This window comes from Rhopalosiphum padi, chromosome 3 (assembly GCF_020882245.1).
Source record: "Rhopalosiphum padi isolate XX-2018 chromosome 3, ASM2088224v1, whole genome shotgun sequence".
Classification (NCBI taxonomy): Eukaryota; Metazoa; Arthropoda; class Insecta; order Hemiptera; family Aphididae; genus Rhopalosiphum; species Rhopalosiphum padi.
The window spans coordinates 51,619,505-51,641,689 of NC_083599.1; the positions used below are offsets into that span (position 1 = coordinate 51,619,505).

At 27.0% G+C, this 22,185-nt stretch overlaps 1 protein-coding gene across 3 annotated transcripts in view; it reads left to right on the forward strand.

The window, feature by feature from the left end:
• LOC132926451 (uncharacterized) overlaps positions 1 to 15,726 on the forward strand; it is a 58,996-nt gene extending 43,270 nt beyond the window's left edge. For 2 of the 3 annotated variants that reach the window (XM_060990808.1, XM_060990807.1), the window contains one exon: positions 11,425 to 15,726. In XM_060990808.1, coding sequence (XP_060846791.1) covers positions 11,425 to 11,874 — 450 coding nt within the window. In that variant the 3' untranslated portion in view covers positions 11,875 to 15,726. The remainder of the gene's footprint in view (positions 1 to 11,424) is intronic. The other variant, XR_009661446.1, reaches the window with a different exon arrangement.
• Positions 15,727 to 22,185: the final 6,459 nt, after the last annotated feature.

Below are 22,185 nucleotides of genomic sequence, written 5' to 3' on the forward strand. Positions count from 1 at the left end.
TATCTTATTGCTAATAAATAGATTCGTTAAAACTAGTGGTAGTTTTATACACGAACGTATAAATATGGTGTGATCGAAAATATTATTTTACATTTTATGACGAACATCGAACCCTTGGGATTCAGTAACCCATTTTCGATCTGTCCTCAATTTAGATATTAATATCAAATACACAAAAATACTTAAGCTATATATATAGTAAAGCCGACGCGCGACGCTAATATTTCCAAGACCTTCGAAAGGGTGTTGATAAATTAAAATTGCGTTGCCATGTTGGTATAATTTTCGTAGTTTTATATATTTTTATTTTATCAGTTCACTGTTAGCAGGTAGTATGAGAATCTATATAATTTATCAATTCAACTTGATTTGTATTTCCCATGAGTACCTATCACATTTTGCATTGATTATGCGGTTCAGTCTTTTGTGCACTGATACTATTTTATTATTACAAAATAGTTGTAGTTGCTAATATTTAATATAACCATTAAACATGTTGTACATAATCACATTTACTCCTCTCTTAAAGTAACAAACCCAGGTGTATATTTATTTGTTAACTACTTATAGGCCTGTGTTAAATAATCCTCATAAATCCCTCAAGTATAAATTAATATTAGATTCATCAAATGGATTTTAATATAAATTAATTGTCATCGTATATACATATACTCTTTAGAGTTAATAAAGTCCTTTCTCAGTAGTCGTATTTGGGTTAATACTAATTTAGTGACATTGTTACGAAATTCGCTGTTTTACCATTTACCCATTAAGTGGTGCTTGTCTCCAAAATAGTTATACTTACATTAATATATTTTGTTACTTTACTCATGATTACTTTCAGCCTACTAATAGGTAGTAGATACTTTATAAAGCACTATATTTCATAATTGTACCAGATGTTGCATTAGAATATTGTATAATTTTATACATATCGCAATATATAATTTTTTACTATGAATTTTTTTTTTATCGATTATTGTTTGACCGTTTCCTATTTGCACTCGTGTGCATTACAAAATAAATAGTTACGAAATTCGCTGTTTTACCATTTACCCATTAAGTGGTGCTTGTCTCCAAAATAGTTATACTTACATTAATAATATTTTGTTACTTTACTCATGATTACTTTCAGCCTACTAATAGGTAGTAGATACTTTATAAAGCACTATATTTCATAATTGTACCAGATGTTGCATTAGAATATTGTATAATTTTATACATATCGCAATATATAATTTTTTACTATGAATTTTTTTTTTTATCGATTATTGTTTGACCGTTTCCTATTTGCACTCGTGTGCATTACAAAATAAATAGTCAAGTACTACCTACACTCTGGCCAATGAGAAAATATCCTGACTATTAATTATGTGCATCCTCCGAGACCATGTTCCACTATTACAAGTTGTCAAATATGGATATGCAGAGGATACTATTTTCTTGGGAATGCGGCGTGTTCTGTTGCCGAACCGAGTGCATGGCTAACGATAACGGTTCACACATAGCCTGCAGTGAAACGGTAATACGAACGCATTGGCTATAATTACCTATAGGCTATAGTCATATATTTTTAACTGTCTCCGACATTTATTAGACCTTAACTTTAACTATGTATTTGAATTAATATTCCATGTCGGTGATAATAATATATTATGTATTTTTTAATACTTACAGTTTGTGAAACCGATTATAAAATAACAAAATATTCATAGGTCTATCGCCGCCGGGAGCTAAGTGTTGATAATAATATTATCTTCAATTATTTCTATCTGAAATTTAAAAATAATATAACTTAATAAATAAATAATTTATTGTGGAATAAACAAATTAAATTTACAATACCAATATAATTAGCATTCAAGAATCAATATCACCAATTATATTAATAATAATTAAAAAAATTCTGTTTTAATATTATGTACCTATCTAAATATTAAAATACGCCACTAACAAATAAACTCATAGTTACTATATAAACCCTATTTTAAATAGTGAATCTATTTATGTAATATTCCGATTGAAATTTAACATTGATTTTGTATAATTAAATAAATGATATAAAATCTATCATGAAATTAAATACAAAATATAAATTTGATTTAAATATTAACTTTCAGGTAGGTGTTTCATAAATATAATATATAGTAGATATTCATTGCATATTATATTAGATATTATGAGAAAATACTTTTTCATACATTATAAAATGCTGATATTCATTGTAAATTTAAATTGACAAATACTTTACCAAAATGTAAGTATTCTCAACTATTCCATTTTTTTTTTTTTTTTGTTATTTAGTTATTTGTAAAAATGGACAAATTTTATCATTTAGCTTGAGGTACTTTTAAAAAGTTTATTGACTATGTCAAAGTTTGCACAATATTATATTTTAAATTATTTATACTGTAACAAAAAACCGTTTTACAGTTCTAGTTCTTAAAATTAGTTTAATATATTATAATAAATATGAAATTAGGTAGGTGTGTGACAAAATATAAACTGAACTATGTTATATTTAAATTTTAAACTTGTTCGAATTATGTGCTGTTATTATTAGATAAATAATTTAATAAATATCTATATATGAAGGTCTGAGAGTTATACAATGATATGATAATATTGATAATGATTATTTAGAGTAAATAATAATTCGAGTTTCCTCATAAAATTAGAGTAGGAGTTTTTAATAAAATCTTATCCATTTCATGAAATCGAAACCATTTTGCATCACTTATAATAAAGTACAGAAAAAAAGGTGTGAAGTGAATGCTTCTTCATGAAATATATACTGGAATTTTTACATAGTGAAATAACAGTATCTATATATTATACAATATATAGGTACTTTATATATTTAATTTGAAAGTTAGTAAATTAATGTTTGTATCTACTTATTGACATTTGTTTCGTATTTCTCGGTGTAAAAACAAAATGGAATACATTTCATGCAATAGAAAACTTTTCGTTAAACGATAAATTTAACAAATGGTTTATAGGTATTATATTATTTGACATTAAAAATTATAATGTTCATTATAATATGTAATATATATATGCTTATTTGTTTTTTCCTGAAATAGTGAAATATTTTGGAATATTATAATATGTACCATTTAACTCAAGTCTTAATATTATTATTATTATGATTATCATTATTACGTTTGATATTAAATATTTTCGTTAGTTGAGTAGGTAAAAGGTAAAGTAATCAAAGCCAACGATAAAATTCGGGTTTGTTGTATATTATATCAAAAGTTTATTGGAAATTAAACTCAAGACTGTTTTTTTAATTATTATATGTGTGATGGTATCTTTAATGAAATAAAATGTAGTCTGAATAATGACGAAAGATAGTATTTTATTTTGTTATGGTTTTATTTTTATGCGCACCTATTTTTTATTTGCTTTATATTTGTTAGTTGTTATTTATTTGTGTATCATCTTCTAGCAATACCTATGTAATAAAAATTTAATTTAAATTTAAAATTTACATTTTATATAGGTTTATTTACCATTGTTTACCTAATATTTATGAAAAAAAAAGTTTTAAAAGGTACTTAAACTTTATCTTTTCAAGTACGTTATTCCATTTAAAAATACGTCTTTTTTATAAAAATTATAACATAATAATAATTATTTAAAATTCAGAAATAATTTCCAAACAATTATAAAGATGTTTTTGATTATAAGTAAATACCAGTCATTAAAAAAATAAAAAATTCACACGTTTATAGGTACTTAATAAATGTTTACTAAAAATAATGGAAATATGATATAAAACTGGTTAAGTACAATATATTTATTATAGTTATTTTAAGTGTAATTATGAATAGTTTCATTCTAAATTTGATTAATGCGTCAGTATAATAACAACAAATTGACAACAATTTAATACAAACATCTTGAAATAAAATGATAACTATTGATTAATTATAACTCATGTTCAGTATTAATAATTTTTTAATCTAATAAAATTCTAATGGCGTCATATAAATATAATCTGCTAAAGCTTAAAAACATCTACAGCATGTTACTTATTTTTATCCGTATAGTATATATTTCAGAGTATTATATTTCATTTTTTTGTGTTAAATAAGTAGTGTAATATTGTTGTAAGGTGTTTACTATTTTATTTAAATTTGTAGCTATAATTTCAGAATGGTATGATCCTCTTGTACTTCAATACCAGATAATATTTCCTTATAATATACCTATCGTATCATAAAAACTTGAAATTACTCAAATAGTTGGATACTGTTTTAAAGTTAACATCAGTGAGTTTCATGTCTCTAAAGTGAATTAATTGGAACTCATTTTTATAAAAATATTTACTTAGTACTTAGTAGATACAATATCAGTGGCGTATCCAGGATTTTAACTATTTTTCATTAGTAGTAGCAGGAGGCAAAACAAAATCAATCAGATTAAAACAATAATAATTTATTTTCTTGAATTTAGCATAATATTTAAATTTTAAATACTTATTTTATAATACTAAAAAAATGAAATATTTTGTAAATATTGTCACACCTTCTGCATCTTCACAAAGATTTTCAACAACTTCAGTCTAATAAATGTAAATGTATTCAAATAAATAAATAAGAACATTTTGGACATAATAATATGTGAAAAAAAAGTTGTTGCGAAAATTACATAATTTTGGTTTTTAAAAATATAATTAAATATCGGAAACAACTTCATATTTTAGGACCTTGACATCATAATTACAAATAAAACTAAACACGAATATTACAAAAATACATAAAAACAAAGTCTATATTTCTTAAATAATTGAGATCTGAATGGCAATTAACGATCGATCAGTACATCAGATCGTTGGTTTTAATTTAAAAATAATAAATTATTAAAGATAACTATTCTATAGCAATATAAAAAATTTCTAAATAGTACCTACTATCTACAACCACAAATAACAATAAACGTTGTGACGACATCAGTCATTGGCTTTAAAAGATTCCAAGTCTGTGATAATCAATATCTAACCAGTAATCGTTTTATTATCTGATAAACATTAACTGACGAACAAAAAAAAGAAAAAGAAAAAACCAATTATAACATGTCAATGTAAAATAAATAAAAAAGAGCATTGTAACTATTGCAATTTTTTAATGTATTGAAAACAGAAAATGATTAATTTCGTTAAAATTTAGTAAAGTATAAAATTTCAAATATTTATAGTTTAGTGATGATGCGTTTGGTGCATATACATATATTTGTTTAATGTTATATACTGTACTGCTGTCTTATTATATAAGAAATCAATTAAATAAATCTAGACTGGAGGAAGCCAGCCATATATTACAGTATTTTAACCATTTTTTTTTTGTGAAATGGATTTTTTTAACGCTTACGTTAAAATTTTTTATTGTTGGTTTATTAAGTAAAAGTTGTAATATTTTATTATACAATGTGTAATCATTAAAAATATATATACTTATTTTTAAAGTTTTTGTGCAATAGATATATTGGTATTAAATAATCACATCAAACAATTAATATTATTATCTGAACGTTGATTTATTGTTATTTTTATTACCAACATTTTGATAATTACAATAGCCTTGTCCTTAAAATATTTCAACTTTGTTTCACGTGAGCCTAATTATTTGTCTACACTCGTGCTATATCTATTAATGTTGAATCAAACTGACTTATTTTACAAAATATAAATTTATATTTTATTATTGTCTCCGTATTTCTTCTTATTTCTCTGTATCTGTATTAACACCACTTTATATCTAAATTTATTATTCTCCATTCTAAAAGTTTTAATCTAAACTAATGTTCTCAATATATTTGCGGATTCATCAGCTAAAAAATCCGGACAGTAGCAATGTGAAACATATAATGATATTAACTACTCAGGTGCATCATGAATGACCTAAAAAAGGTGTAGTGGTAATTAATTAGTTTTTTTTTTGACAGAAAACTTGTTATGCTAGTACAAATTACCGATGTACTTATAAAAAAAACCCAAATGGATATCCAGATAATATAATGCAATTAATTATTATGCAATGCGATCATTTGGAACATATATTTTATGAAAAGTTGTCCATTTTTTTTTTTAGTCATTTCGTGATGTTTAAAAAAGACTTATCCCTTTAACGTGACGGACGCAAATTATTCATTTTATGTATTCAAAAACCCTGAGCACGGTATGATCGTTTTTTTTTTTTATGAACTGAATGTCCATTTTACGAAAAGAATGATTACGCTATATAAACGTGAGTATGTGACATAAATATATTATCATTATATTATTATGTTACCCTAAATACTTATAAGACGAAACAACTGTAGGTATAAACATTTAACGTCAATAGAAGTATTTCAAATTAATTTTGCTTTTTTAAGATATTGAAATATTTTCTATAAATATCCATTAATTTATAGCTTGTTTAAGTAAATAACTAAACTTTTGATCATTATGAGGGATAATCGTAAATCGTAATATTAATAGATATACAGTAGAGCGTAGGTAGACATACTGTAATAGATACGTATTAATAATTTCGGTTTAGTATTCAATAATATGTAAAATCAAAGTTATGTAAATACAAAATATAGTTGTCTACGATATTATAGTTATTGAAGTAATGTGTGTTTATGAAACATGCAATCAAATTATCGAACAAATAGTATATTAGTATTAGATATAAATAATTATAATTCATATAGTATTTAAAGTATAGATAAGTAGAGAATGGAGATAATAAAGGCAGGAAAAACAATTTAACTCAACAATTATAAAAATTATGTATAAGTCAAATTGCTGAACGATATCGAAAACAAAGCTGACGAACAGATAAACTTATTTCATAATATTATTATAGGTCAATTTACAGAGAATTTGAAAAACTGGTTGTGTAATCTACTACAGATGTAGTTTCAAACACATATTTTTACGTTTCTACACATGTGTTTCATTGAAACTATTTGAAACACATGTGTAAAATTATATTATATTTTATTTAAATTTGTGTTGACGTAAAAACAAAAAAGTTATAATGTTTGGCAGTTTAATATGTACACTATACATGTCAAAAACATAGTTAATTCAGGGATTTTACTAAATGTTTAGGCAAATAGTCAAAGAATCTAATTTTTACGCTATTTAACTATCCATACCTAGATATTTAGTTAAATGCCTATTTAAAATTAGGAAACTAATAAAAATTATACATTTTGTATTATTTATTAATATGTAAAATACGTAGATATATGAAATATTTTTTACTATTGTTTTAAATTTAAATAAATATAGGTAATTACTAATTATGTGTATTATGTGTAATAATTCAAGTATAAAAATGGGGGGGGCAAGAGGGTATCGCTCTCCTGTATAGTATAGATGGAGAGAGTAGGTCACTATTATAATGGATGTGTTAAATTTGAATGAAATGATAGGTATCATTGTATACGAAAAACAATTTTGAACGGAGATGATTTGTCAGTCAAGGATAATTAGTAGGATACTAAGATATATTATATTATTAGATATATTTAAATTGTAATATATCGTTATTTTACGCGATTTCGTAAAAAATTAATTTTCATACGCTCGCAAAATGTTTTCTATATTGAGGCTAGAATTCCTTTTTACAGTTATTTAAATGAAAACTTATGGAAACCATATTATAGGTATAAAAACACAACATTTTATATGAATTTTCTATTCCTTGCAAATTTTCGCGATTTTGATATATTTAGTAAACATTTGAACTTTAAATGCTTATAAACAAAAATTGTGACTAACGATTTATAATTTTTTTTTACTACGATAAGTAAAAATTTTAATGAGCCTTGTATTAAATTTTAAAATTTTTGGAAAGTCAAATTTTTTTTTACCGGCATTTCAAGAAAAAAATTTAGAAAAATCGAAAATTTCAATTATCTGCAAATAGCTAAAAAATTCAAAATATTTTGAACATTTAATCGTAAATAGATAACACGAATATTAACATCTGGTGAAAATTTCAAATATTTATAATGATTCGTTTTTGAGTTACAGCAAAATAAATAATCGATATATCTATAAACAATTTACTTAGTTACTGTAAGTTAACATGCACTTATTGAATAATCAAACAATACATTAAGAAAACAAAATAATTAAGTAAAAAAAGATTATTTGGTTATTATTAAGATAGTAATTTTTACATCGACTTAAAAAAATATTAAGCAAAATAAAATAATTTTTTCAAATAATAATTAAAACAATTTAAATTAATAAATCAGGTTATTTTTGACCTAAGAAAATAAACCAAATTAAATTAAATTCATAAATTTCAATAAAAAAATTAATAATTATTATTAAAACAAGTTGATGAAAAAACCAGTCTTTGTTAGTAGCTCTAATATAAATAAGCTGAATATATTCGTATCAAAATATTAAAAATTATTATTCGCTAGTTTATAAATAAGATAAAACAATTAAATATAAAAGCGATATAACGATTACGGGATGTCGTTGCCGTTTACTGTATTTTATTAATATCAGCTAATAGTTTTTTTTTTTATTTAGGTATTGTTAACATTTTCCATCAAAAGATACGTTTTTTTTTTATCGTATATTGAAACTCTTTGTTTAAATTAAAACAATTCAATTTACTATTTAAGATCTGTTATAAAAAAAAAAAATACAAATGAATAATAAAAATGTAATATAATGCCAAATGTAGTACCCCCAATACATTACCATGAACATTTAAAATGCAATTATTATTATTATGTGGCCAAATGCCGTAAGCCTCAACTAGGTCATAAATACAGCTAAATTGATGATGTAAATAACTATTACCAACATTCAATTCATAAGATTAATAATTATCTAAATATCACATACTCGTAGTAAAAAAATATTAACGAATCAGATAAAAAACGATTATGTTGGTAAATATCTTGTTTAAAGTGCCTTTTGTAAAATTATGTTTTTGTGGATTACGACACTTGGCCTTTTAGCTATCGAAATGAATAAAAAAAATAATATTATAATTACAAATTGTTGTTAATTTTTGGTCATTACCTATTGTCACCTGTTATTATTTATTAGATGGCATTTGCCTGAACATTAAACATTTTTTTTTTAAAACAGATATACCTACAGAGTGTTTACCTAGTGTTTCGGGACGGTTAATTGTCCCAGAGTTAAACTTCAATAGTTATAAATTGTTATTTTATTTTTTTTTCAATTCAAAAATTTGTACAGCAGAATATTATTATTGTATTGATAGATGATAAAACAAAACAAGTTGATTATTAGATTGACTGACGAAATTTATTTAAAATTTTTTTACCGACTTGGTGATGACTGTTGAGTGACGACTATTATTAACGAATACTTTCATTGATTTTCTGTTCCAATGTTTTATTAACGACAATTATTGTTATCACTTATTGGTCATCGAAAATGTTGTCAATTGCTCGTTCTGATTTTGCCACTGTAACTGCAATCACAATACCAACTTCATAACAATCACTTTTTTTCTCGAAAATGAAGTTTTGATACCCTTAAAGGGTAAAATAGTTTTTCTACAAATGTAGTTATATATTTTGTTCAGTTAAATAAGTATTATGTAATAATTATTTTTATATTGAAAATATAAATTGCATTTTTTCTAAACAATATTACTTAAGCTCCTTTTTTTCATTCTGGGAAACAGAATTGAAGAATTATTTTTAAAGTCACCTATAATTTGATCGCCTGTATGATCTAAGATTCTAAATTATTAATTTTCCCATTGGTTATTAAGCGAATGGTGGGAGCACAGACATGTCTACGGTCGATTCCTTGGCAATTTTTTATATCTTATACAAGATTTTTACGCCGCATTTTAATGATGTATTGTCATAACTCATTATTACTCAGGTCTATTCCAAAAAAAGGTCTAAGGGTAGAACGGGGCCTCAGATTTGTATGAACTTTTTTTTGTATATAATAAATACAAGCAAAATTCAAAAATATAACATAAAAAAAAAAATAATCCTTATCAGCATGAAATGTAAATAATAATAATAATTATTCGATATTATATTGTAGTCAATTTCGTCCGAAAGGAACACATACTGGAAACACCATACGGGTTAACTCTCACCAATCACAACAAATTATATGATTATATAATGTAGTAATAATAATAAGTAAACACTCATCAGTCATCATACGATTATGAGAACCGTCAACCGTTTATATTTTATTGTTAACGTTTGTTTTCGTACTCTGTGTCTTTGATGTATGTGTTTGGTAGCATAGATTTAGTTTGTATTTTATAGATAGGAGGCTTGATATAAATGAAGAAAATCTTTGTTACAGTTTCTGTACCACTACATATACAGCAATCGTCCGACTTAAAGAAAGGTTCACAGCCTCACAGGTTTATACGAAGTAACTAACAAATTTAATTTTCTTGTACCTCAAAATATTTTAAAGCGTAGTGAACATTATGTTGTAAAGGCTACTAAGCTACTTATGGCTCAACTATTTTATAAAAATGACATCAGTACAGATATAATCAGACAAATGTTATGTATTAAAAATATATTTAAAGATTCTCTAAAAACAATATACAACATAAACAATCTTTTGCAGTGACTATTAGACATTTAGACAATGATGTGGCCTCTATTTCAAAGATATTTTCAGTGCATATATTATTTTCCTAACATTGCCCGTCACTATAGCAAATGCATAACATTCATTTTTTAAATTAAAAATTACTAAAAATTATTTAAGAGGAGTGAGGACGTCTCAACCGCATGTGTTGTCTCCGTCTTACACACGTACGTTATGGTAAATTTTCGTTCACCAGTTTCAATAGTGTGCTTTTAGTTTTAATATTAGAGTGAATTGACTTATTATCAAACTTTTAGGTAAGAAAATTATCTGTGTTCTCTCGTTGGCTTTTTACGATATTTTAATTTTTAAGTGAATTATGACCATTTTCAAATATTTAATAATTTCATACTCATAACTCACCTAAAAATTATAATATCGTAAAATGTAATTTGTGTTGGTTGGTCTTAACAAAATGTATTATCCTGTAAACATACATTGTTTCCAACTAAGTTGTTCCATAGGTTTAAAAAGTTTTTGAGGTAGAGTGGAAGTTGAAATTATATGAGAAAGTAGCATAAATATTTATTTTTGTGGTGTATGATATTTGAATACTATTGTATGCCCCCTCCCATCAAATCATAGGTCATTCATCAACGACTCAACATTTAGACACCACTGACAATTAGGGGCATTAGGGGCCTCTAAAATTAGGTGGCACCTGGACCTCAAAATTATAGTTGCGGCACTGTCTGACACACTACATAATATCATCATTATTTTTAATATTGTTGTTGTTGTTGTATTTGTCTTATTACATTGTTTCCGTACAATGCCAACAGGTCAGCGATTTTTCGATCATGGACGGCGGCGGAAACCTGTCGGCTGCGTCGTCGGACGCGTCATCGCTAAGCGTGCCCGGATCGAGCGGACCGGGCGGCCACCGTTACAGCGTGCCGTGGGGTAGGCGCCGGAGTTCCACGTGGACGGGCCGATACTCGGATACCACCGACCCGGAATTTGCAGACCTGCAACGGATGGCCACCAGGGGCAGCGTGGGCATGCACAGCCTGTCAGATTCGCTGCACAAGCTGACGTTCACTCAGAGCCTGGCGTTCCCGGAACTGGCGCGCAAGCTGGCCAATAGGCGGCGACAGGAACAGCTGCGGGCCGCCATCAACGACAATAGCCAGGACGACTTCGAAGCGTGTTCCAAGTTTGTAGCGGTGGCCGGCGGGTTCCTGCTCAGCCTCATGGTGTACTGCGTGGTGAACAAGTACGGAAAAGTATAAGGGTCGTCGCCCCGTGGCGGCGACATCACGGGGCTCGGCGCGGTCTTCGAAAACCAGACCGCGGCCATTCCTACAGCGATGAACACCACAACCGCCGCGACCGTGTCTGCAGACGCCATCGCTTCGGTGACACGGACCTATGCGAGCGGGTCGCAGCCGGCGCCGAAACCGGACGTCGGCGCCAAAGACGGAGGTGTGAGCGGTGGACGGCGTACCGGCCGCTCGCTGTGGAATATCATCATGACGGGTGTGGACACTTATGGGGATCATAGAGACGACCGCGGAGGGGCCCGGGTCGACGATCCGGACGACGGACGCGGAATAACAGGTCGAGGTGCAGGTCTGGACGACGACGACCGCGGAATAACCGACAGAGGCGGAGGTCCGGATGACGTCCGCGGAGAAGGTGACCAAGGCGGAGGTCCGGATGACATCCACGAAGAAGGCGGCCAACGCGGCGATGTCGACGATAACAGGTAGATTGTCCGGTAGCTGACGCGCGCGTGTTATTGCACCGCTACACGCGATACAACACCCACGCACGCACACACACACACACACACAAACGCACTCGAATTAGTTACGACCTTGACCGACTGAAATTCGATAAAACTATAAAAGCAAACACATACCTTTATTTGAAAAGCTACGTTCGCTTATAATATTATTATACAATAATAATAATAATAATATCATCGTAATATAACGACACGACGTGACCGCCACCGTTTCCGTGTTTTCGTTTCTAGTTCTAAACTCCCCACCGCAATATGATATTAAATTATGCAGCCTAACGACAATGTAAATACTGTGTTAAATACAATGTGTACTACCCTAAACGTATGAGTTCAAAAGCATCTACTTCTTTTCCATACGAATTGGACTATATAATAATAATATTATTGTGTGCGCAGATAATTCATATACAGTACAAAATAATATATAAAATTATAAATAGTATATTTTTCATGCTTCATAATATGAACTGCGATTTAAATGGCTGATATATCGAATCAAAGTTTTAAATCGTTTTAATATAATATTTTATTCGAATACCTATTAACATTTTAATACGTGTGTGTGTGTGTACTGTGCATGGTGCGTGTACGTGTGCGTCAGTGAAATCAGCCGTAGATTTGATTTTTTTCATGTAGTAACTATAGTAACTATAGGTATGTAACATGATTTACAATATTATATACACCCACAAAATTCGACAATTAACTGCAATTATTATGATTTAAAGCCATTAGCACTACTCGTAACTACACAAATCGAGTATTCGAATTTATAGGTATTCAGTTATATATATATATATATAAATAAATATTCTCAAATTTAATGCTGAGCGAAGCTCTATTTTTGTTCAAAAATATTTATTGTACATTCAGGTCCTCGGTGATGCTATTTTTACGGTTTTTACGCAGTTACTTATGCTTTTTCAGAGTGAAGAGACTTTATACTATATACTGACTATAAATAGACACCAAGATATTTTGAACACATTTCCCGTTCAAATGTCAATCTGTGTTCACTTTCCAATCTATAGAAGTATGTCAGATAAAATTGACGAGTTTTTTTTAACTGCCTCCCAAGAAACCGTGTAAAAATACAAACATATCATTGTAAAACTAATAAAAATAACCGATGACAGTTCACTCCGCTCAATACGCCGTTGTAAAACCAAATAATAATAGTATACCTACCTACGCCAGTCGTTACCGAGAAACGGTATATTTTGCTTTTTGGAGCGAAATATACGTTTCAGAAATAAAAATACATACATCAGAAACTAATTTATTTGAAATTCGAAAATATTTCAAGTTGACTAAGTTGTTTGAATAAGTTCGTAACAAAGGAGTTATTCACGAAAAGTTCAAAATAGTTACTGCATCTCGGGTGTGTCAGTTATCAACATTGCCAATTATTGCCATTGTATAGTGTAAAATTTAACATTAAACGAGCACCTATAATTGGTTATAGAAGGAAAACCGTATAGTATCAGACGAGGCCCTAGAAATACTCTACGCAAAACTAACTCGAATCGGCTTTTAAGTGATTTAAAAATTCAAATAAATTTAACATACTATTATATTATATATTTTTTCGCCGCGACTGCCACAACGCGACACGCTCTTTATTGTAATACATATTATAGACCTTACGTTATCCAATATAATTTTACGCGGAATTGAAATCGTACAACAAAAATATAGTTCTATTGATATTTATTTGTATGGCATATTTTATTATTGCTCTAAATTGACTACTGAAGGTGTAATGTGTATATTATGTAATTTCAGGTGAATATACGTATGACGTATTAATAACTACCCCGTAAATCATGTTATGACCCACTCGATGTTATTTATAAATTATAATATTAGGTGATAATAATAATGAATATTAAATTATATAATATCATGCATATATAATCAATTATCATAATATTACATAATATTTAGTTAGAATATTAGTTAATCGTTTTTAATGTATAAAATGAAATACTTATACCGCTATTATAATTTATAAGTATACCATTGCATATAACTCAAACTTACTACTATATATAGTTGGTAATTACTAATTATTAATTAGTATTTAATATTACGTTGCTTACTATTTGTCTACCTATATTATAATATAAATATATATAAGTGAGCGAATGGGATCTTAAGTTATGAAAATTGAGCTTGATATACTCTTTAAAGTCATCTTTTTGGACATATTAAATACTTGTAGAATACATTTTTTTATTTTAGAATACACCATAAATGGAAATTTAATTAAGCTGAACGATCAAGTATGTTATTACTTTATTAGGTATACAAAATAATGTTTATGTTATTTTAATCTAAACGGGGAATATTTTTGTTTTTTTTTTATTTTGAACTTCTTAAGTATGATTTTTCGAAGAAATGTAATTATAAAACGTTTTAAAATTGAAAACATTGAATTTCATTGATAAGAAAAGTTTACGTGGATAGTTTAAAGTAAAAGCAACTACTAATTTAAATTTACTTATATTTAGGAATCTAATTTAAGTTTTAAATATTAGATTGGATATGCGTTTAATGTTTATTTTAAATAACAAAAGGTATCCGAATATTAATTCTCGGAAAATTGTATAATTAAATACTTAACTATCTTTTACTGTACCTACAACATGCCTGAACTTTTATTATTCTTATCCGTTAACAGCGAGTACATTTCTGTCATTGTAATTATTGATAGAACTATAGAATAAGTATTTTATGTATAAAGTAATAATTTGTAAGATACTCAGTGAGATAAAACTGAATTTGTGTAATATATTAAATTAACTACCTACCTATACTTATTTTATTTTAATCTCTCCATTATTATTACGAAAATAACTTATTATTAGATAAATTAATTAGTGTAATGAGTCAATAATTTTAAGTTTAACATTGAATTTATGTTACTACACTACCCATCTCAGATATTATATGATAATATTATGTAGAAGATTATTAAGACTTTTCTGGTTCCCTTTATATTTTATTGTATAATATTATTATGTAGTAACCAAAGTCCACAGCCCTTAAATTATTGTTTGGTTTTCACGATGTAGAAGATAGAAATTAAGTTTTGAAATGTTAAAATTAAGTGCTCATATTATAAAAATACGTGTTTTCTTCCCGTGCAAATTATTTTGCATTACCATTCATTGTGAGTCTTCATATTATATATATTATGATAGAAGATAATCCAATAAATTTTTATAATTTTAAGTAATTTAATGTAATATGTTTAATGTTTATCTATGAATGTAATATGAATGGATTGTCAATACTCAATAGTATTATATTTTAATTATAAAGATAATATCCAGAATAAATTATGTGTTACTAAGTGAACCTTTACAATACTTCTTAATTTCTATAGTTTATATTTTCTACCATACATATAACATAATATAGGTTTTAGAGCTTGGAGTTTTGAAAATGCAGAGGGTTACTGAACTGATCACACGCCTTTAAAAAAAAGATAGAATCGAGATTGAAAATCGTATTTGGTTTTCTTTGATTTTTAACAAACAAACGCAATAACAAAAATAAAGAAGTGAACAAGTATATAGCCACTCTGCTGTACAGTAGTGAGTACGTTCTGAAACATCAAGTGTACCTATCATTGAAGAAGTCATTGTCATAAATATGTTAAATTTGAATTTAACGAGAAATCATTGCATACAAAAAACAATTCTGCACGAAAACGGTCAGTCAATCTAAATTACTTAGTATATTGTATTATGTATTTATAATGCAACTATAATAATTTATTTTATTATTAGTAATACCGTGTGGGGTTAAATTAATTTTTGCATATAAATTTTATCATATATTAGTGCTATACATCACTTTAAGAAAATAAAGGTTTGCCGTAGAACAGTAAGTTTGTTTTTTTGGATGAAGTTGACTATAATTATTATAGATTTTTGCTGTTAGATATTGTACACTATTTTTCATATAAAAATATAAATATTATCTATTCTGTCATCTCTTGTTGGTTTTTTACGATATTTTTAAGCAAATTATAAGCATTTTTATATTTTACATAGGTATATTCATAATGATATGTGTAACAAAGTCACTACGATTTAAGTTTTTTTAATTACAAACAAATGACTAAAATTGTTATTTTCGAAAAAATATCCAATTTTGTCAAAATTTAACATATGAAAAATTACCACAATACCATAATTTTATTGTAAACTATAAGCAATTTTTGAAGAACCCTGGTTTTAATTTTCAAGATTTTTTCAGTAAAACAAAAATAATAACGAAGAATAAAATATAAGTTGTCTATAAACAACTTAAAATATGTCTAAATATTCTTAAAATATTTAATTAATAATTATTATTAATTACATTAATTATTTGTATAATATTACTAACTAGCTTATTCATATTTCAAGTCAATTATACGGGTATGACCAAATAACGATATGAATAAGTTAGCTTAAAATTAATCAATATTTTAAAAATGTTTGCAAATATTTAATAAAGTGGTGATAACGTTTTTTTGAATACAATAAAAACAATGTTCGTTGAAATTTCGTTGAAATGGAGTCAAAACGGAGACCGCGGTACCAGGGGCGCAGGGCCACTCGTTATACGTTCTTCAGTTTCGGCATTCATCGGCGGAGCCGTAGCTGTATTAAAAAAATAAATGGTCACAGTGGCGACGGTAGCATTCTACTCGCCGCGCACCGTTACAATCACCGCATACATTCCTGTTACATATATTCTGATTATTTGTGGTTATGAGGACATATTTTGTTGCACCGATTTGTTTTTTGTTTTGTTCAACCGAGCAACTGAGGAAAAAAAAAATTAAATTTTAAATTTTTTAATTTAAATCTAAAAATACGTTTTTAAAATAAGATTATTCACCTATATTTTATTGAGATTTATAGGATTATGTAAGAACAACTTATAAGGACCTAATGTAGTTACTAAATTGAAAATTAATTAAAATTAATACAAAAAAATAAAATAAAAATAATTAATTAAAAAATAATAAAAAAAAATCTTAAAATAATTTACGAATTTTTACAAAGAATATCGTAAAAATTTCATATTTACGCTTATATATAAAAATGTTTGATTATGTATTGCGATATTTTTGGTGCGTGGTAAAATAACATAATATGTTAAAACAAGGAATCTTGTTTAAAAAACTTAATGATTTTTTATTCACAATCAAAAATGTTATAGTAGGTACATGGTCATTAATCATAAATTATTAAAAAATGGAAAATAACAATAAATATCACAAATTGGACTAAAATATTTGAAAATAAATTACTAATATTTTTGATTTCTAGTATTATTTGAATTACAAAAATGTTTAACAATTCGGTTTTCTTATTTTGTTGTTATTCAAAAACGAATAACCGTAAATCGTAATTACTTGCAATACCAGCATTATTATACGTGGTTTAATTTTTCAAAAATTTTAGTTTTAATTGTACTATTTATAGATATTTGAAATTTTCTATTTTATTCCATAAATATAAATAAAAAGATCGGTCAAAAAGCTTGAAAATCGAATACACGGTTCAAATTTTAATACTGAAATTAATAATTAAAATTGAACGTAATATTGATCTACAGTAGTTTTTTATGAGCGTTTGAAGTTTAATTTCGAGGAGTTTCGATATTATTCATGCGTATAAAAAGGGTTTAACATCAGACGATTCTAGTTTTTTTTTTTGTAATTCAAAAAGCATTAATCGTAGCAACTTGAAACATTCCACTTTCACTTAAATTATCGTGTAATATACTCATTACAATTTTTCAAAAGTTTTAGCTTAATTTTAAGCTATTAATAGGTATTTAAATTTTTTAAATGTTTTAAAATATAATAAAACTTCCCACATATTGTTGTTCTTTTAGTAACTTAAAAATACAAAGTCACCATTTCTTTATAACAATTTAAATTTAAATGTTGACATTTTAAAAAAATTACTAAAAATTGCCAATCGTAACATTAATAGTTAAAAATTTATGAAATTATTATTTTTAAAAGTACTGTGAAACTTTTATCTTCGACTCTTTAAAAGTACCAACTATAAATCAAATTTTTTATCAGAAACCACTCTAAATTTTACTTTCTAAGAAGTGACAACAGACACACACAAATAAAAATACTATTTTTATTGTTAAACCAATATATTGCTCCACTTGGAACCTAAAACCAAAATATAAACTGAAGAAACTTGATATTTAAATCAAAATTATAGTTTTAGAGTAGGACGTTATATTATTATTATTATATAATATATTATATTATTATTATTATTATTATTATTTATATTTAGATATATGGACTCAATAATATACAATAATATTGATAACTGATAACTAATAAAAACACAATATTAGTAATATTAGTTAAAAAAAAAAATTTAAGAACTATTATCCCCTCCTATAGGAATCTGTTATTAAGATAATTATAACAATGATATTCGCAATATTTATAATAATTTCGAACGATATTTATTTTAAATATATTATTTTTGATTTATAGTTTATCAAGTATATTTTGGATCATTTTAAAAATTGTATACAATTTGTTCACGGAAATGGAGAATAAACGTTCAGTTATAGTTTTCAACTTATATTGAACTCCCATCGGTGTATTATAATATAATAGTTGAATAGTTTTAAATGTTTTAATAATCTTATCAGCGATTTTTAATTATACACAAGTATATATATAATATGTATATAATTTGAGTACATATTATCTATCATTAAAACTAACTTTTAGAAAACAAGCAGGTACTTACCTAATTAATTAATTATTTCACATCAGTGAATTTACGACGAGCAAGCAAATATTCGACGACCGATGACTTTACCAGACAACAGGTGTGTATTTGAAGTTTTATACATCAGTGTTTTTTTAAATATGCAAGAATAATTTACTTTTCATTAGACATAGTCGTATACAGGTCCACCACATACAATCTCGGGTCCCTGTACTAAATGTTTGTCCGGGCCCTTTATAAAACTTCCAAAAATACAATTTACCATCTATACTCGTATAATATATAACAATTTTTGGAATAATATTTGTTTTTTAATCATAACAAATCGAATTTAATATTTTAAAATCTTATAAAAGGTAATAATAGTTTAATAACGCTTACAAGCGATAAGGAAGACGCAAACTGCAACCACGATAATTTCTAGGTAATCAATGGTTAATTATTAAATTAAGTATCATTAATCAATGACTACATATATATATATATATATAGTTCATAAAATGCTATTTTAAAATATTATTTAAAATAAAATAAGTATTTCTACTAAAATTTCAACTGGCCCACGGGCCCATATACTCAAGGTCCATCAGCCCCCCCCCTTGTAGGGGCCCTGGTCGTATACTTGCCATAATATTGAGTTTTAAAATAAAATAAAAAATAATTTTTTTTTTTTTGTTGTTATTATTGAATTGTAAAAGATACTAAGTATGTAACTGTAATGACGTAATTTCATTACATTTCAGCAGGTAATACTAACAATATCAAAACCATTCACATTACTCACGGGAATTTTTTTTTTTTTTTTTTTATTTGATTACATATACAGATTTGAATTATTATTATTGAACGTTATTTTATTATTTGGTTAGTTGTGTTTTCTTTTATCACAAAAAGTCAACAAAACAATGAAATACAATATTATATTTTAATAGAATTAGAGTTTGGTTTCAGGCGAGTCAAACAGATACAAAAGTATATCTTTGCATTTGTCGGCGCATATAATATCAGGTGTTTAGGTGTCCGCGTAATTATGCCACTCTGTATCTTATATTCAAGTCTCAAGAATAATAATACAATTCATTTTTTTGGTTCTTCCCGTTACTGAACAGGAAAAGAGGTCTCTGCAATAAGTGCAATAATATTATGGAAGTGCTGCGTTATATAGTAAGTAAGTATTGTATGAGTTTATCACTCATAAGTTATACATTTATTGAACATTTTTTAAATTCAATAGTTACAATTTACAATGATTATAAAAGATAAAAACTAAAGTGCCACCAGGGAAAATACTGTCGAAAAATCTAATAACTAGGTTAGATATTTTCTAGTATTATTGTACAGGTAAAGTAAAGACAATTTGTTTTAGGTATGAAAATTTAAAAAAAAGAAAAAGAAAAGAAAAAACATTAAGGTAATTAAAAATATAACATTTCCTTTCCTATCTGAATGAAATAATCTTAAGTATCTAGACAAGATTTTTGTCTTCTGTTTGCTACGTTGCGTGTTTCATTATTAATAATACAACGGTTCATAAACGTGCTTTATAATATGAAGAATTTAGTGAAAATAGCTACAGAGGAGAAAGAAAAAAAATGAACAGTCTATTAGAATTGTTCATCTCGTGCATAATATAGCAAAATTAGCTTCAGTTTATTGCCAAAAATATTTATCCCGTGCAAGTTCACATGTTTTACAAAGTATTTTCCATAGAATGTGTAAAGGAAAATGTTTGATGTTTTCGAGAATTTTTTCGACACGCTTATTTCGAACACAGTACTATAAAATAATATATATTATATAATATCATAGTTGTATGGAAATGAATAAGAATAGGCCATGAGCCACGAGCCCGGTAACCGAAATATTTCACGGCGCACAACTACTTACCGTCCGACTAGCGTATTTAGTATGTAATATATATATATATATGTGTGTGTGTGTACTGTGTAGCGACACTCAAAAGAAGTGGACGGGTTCGCTGAACAAAAACAGCGAGTGCAAGTGTGCAGCGAGGTGTGTAAATGTATGCGTGTTGCGTGTATGTATATGTACTTTAAACTATAAAAAAACGGTAACTCGTTACACAGCATCACAAAAATATAATATAATGTAAATAATATTAGCATCATTGTCTTGACAAAATAACAATTACCTATAAAAAAAAAATAATCTACGAGGTCCTTCTGGCCCAACAATTTATAAATCGAGATAAGAATAAAAACGGTATAGTTACTCAAAAGTCATGTTGGTGCGCTGAATGGTCAGCCTAAAAAACAAAACGTAAATAATAATAAAATTTACACAGACAACGATAATTTAAAATTTATATTTGATTTAATATTATAATATAATTAATATACAAATATCACAAGAAAAATGTAATATTTAAAACAATTATTCACGGTTGCCGACCCATACGCGATTGCCACATTTCATATTCTTTCTACTACAAGTGTATTGTCTATACCGTATTTCTTTATAAATATATATATATGCAACAAGCCAATAGGTAATTATAATAAATATAATAAAGAAAAAAAACTAGATTGTTGTCATAAAATAATAATAGTGGACTGTATTAATGATATAACAATACATCACCTATGAAACTAATAATAATAATGTGATTACAAATATTATAATATTGGGGAGTAGGCGCCCACCTACTATATAAATCAAATGTTGTTATAATAATACTAAAAATTGAACCAATTAATGATAATACACGTACTACATAATAATAATAATGAAAAATGATAGTAATGTTGACTATAACAATAACAAAATTGATAACACAAAGATATAAAAAATATCGCGTATCACAGGTGATAACGCGTTACCGTGACCGTGTCGCCAACCGCACCATAGCCTCAAAATTGGATGGAATGTTGTTAACTGCCAGGACCCGCAAACCACGTGTGGAACGTCCAACACACTTCGCACCCGCGCGCGATTTATGATCACGAAGATGATATTAAAATTAAACAAAGTACCACTGACGATGGTGCCCG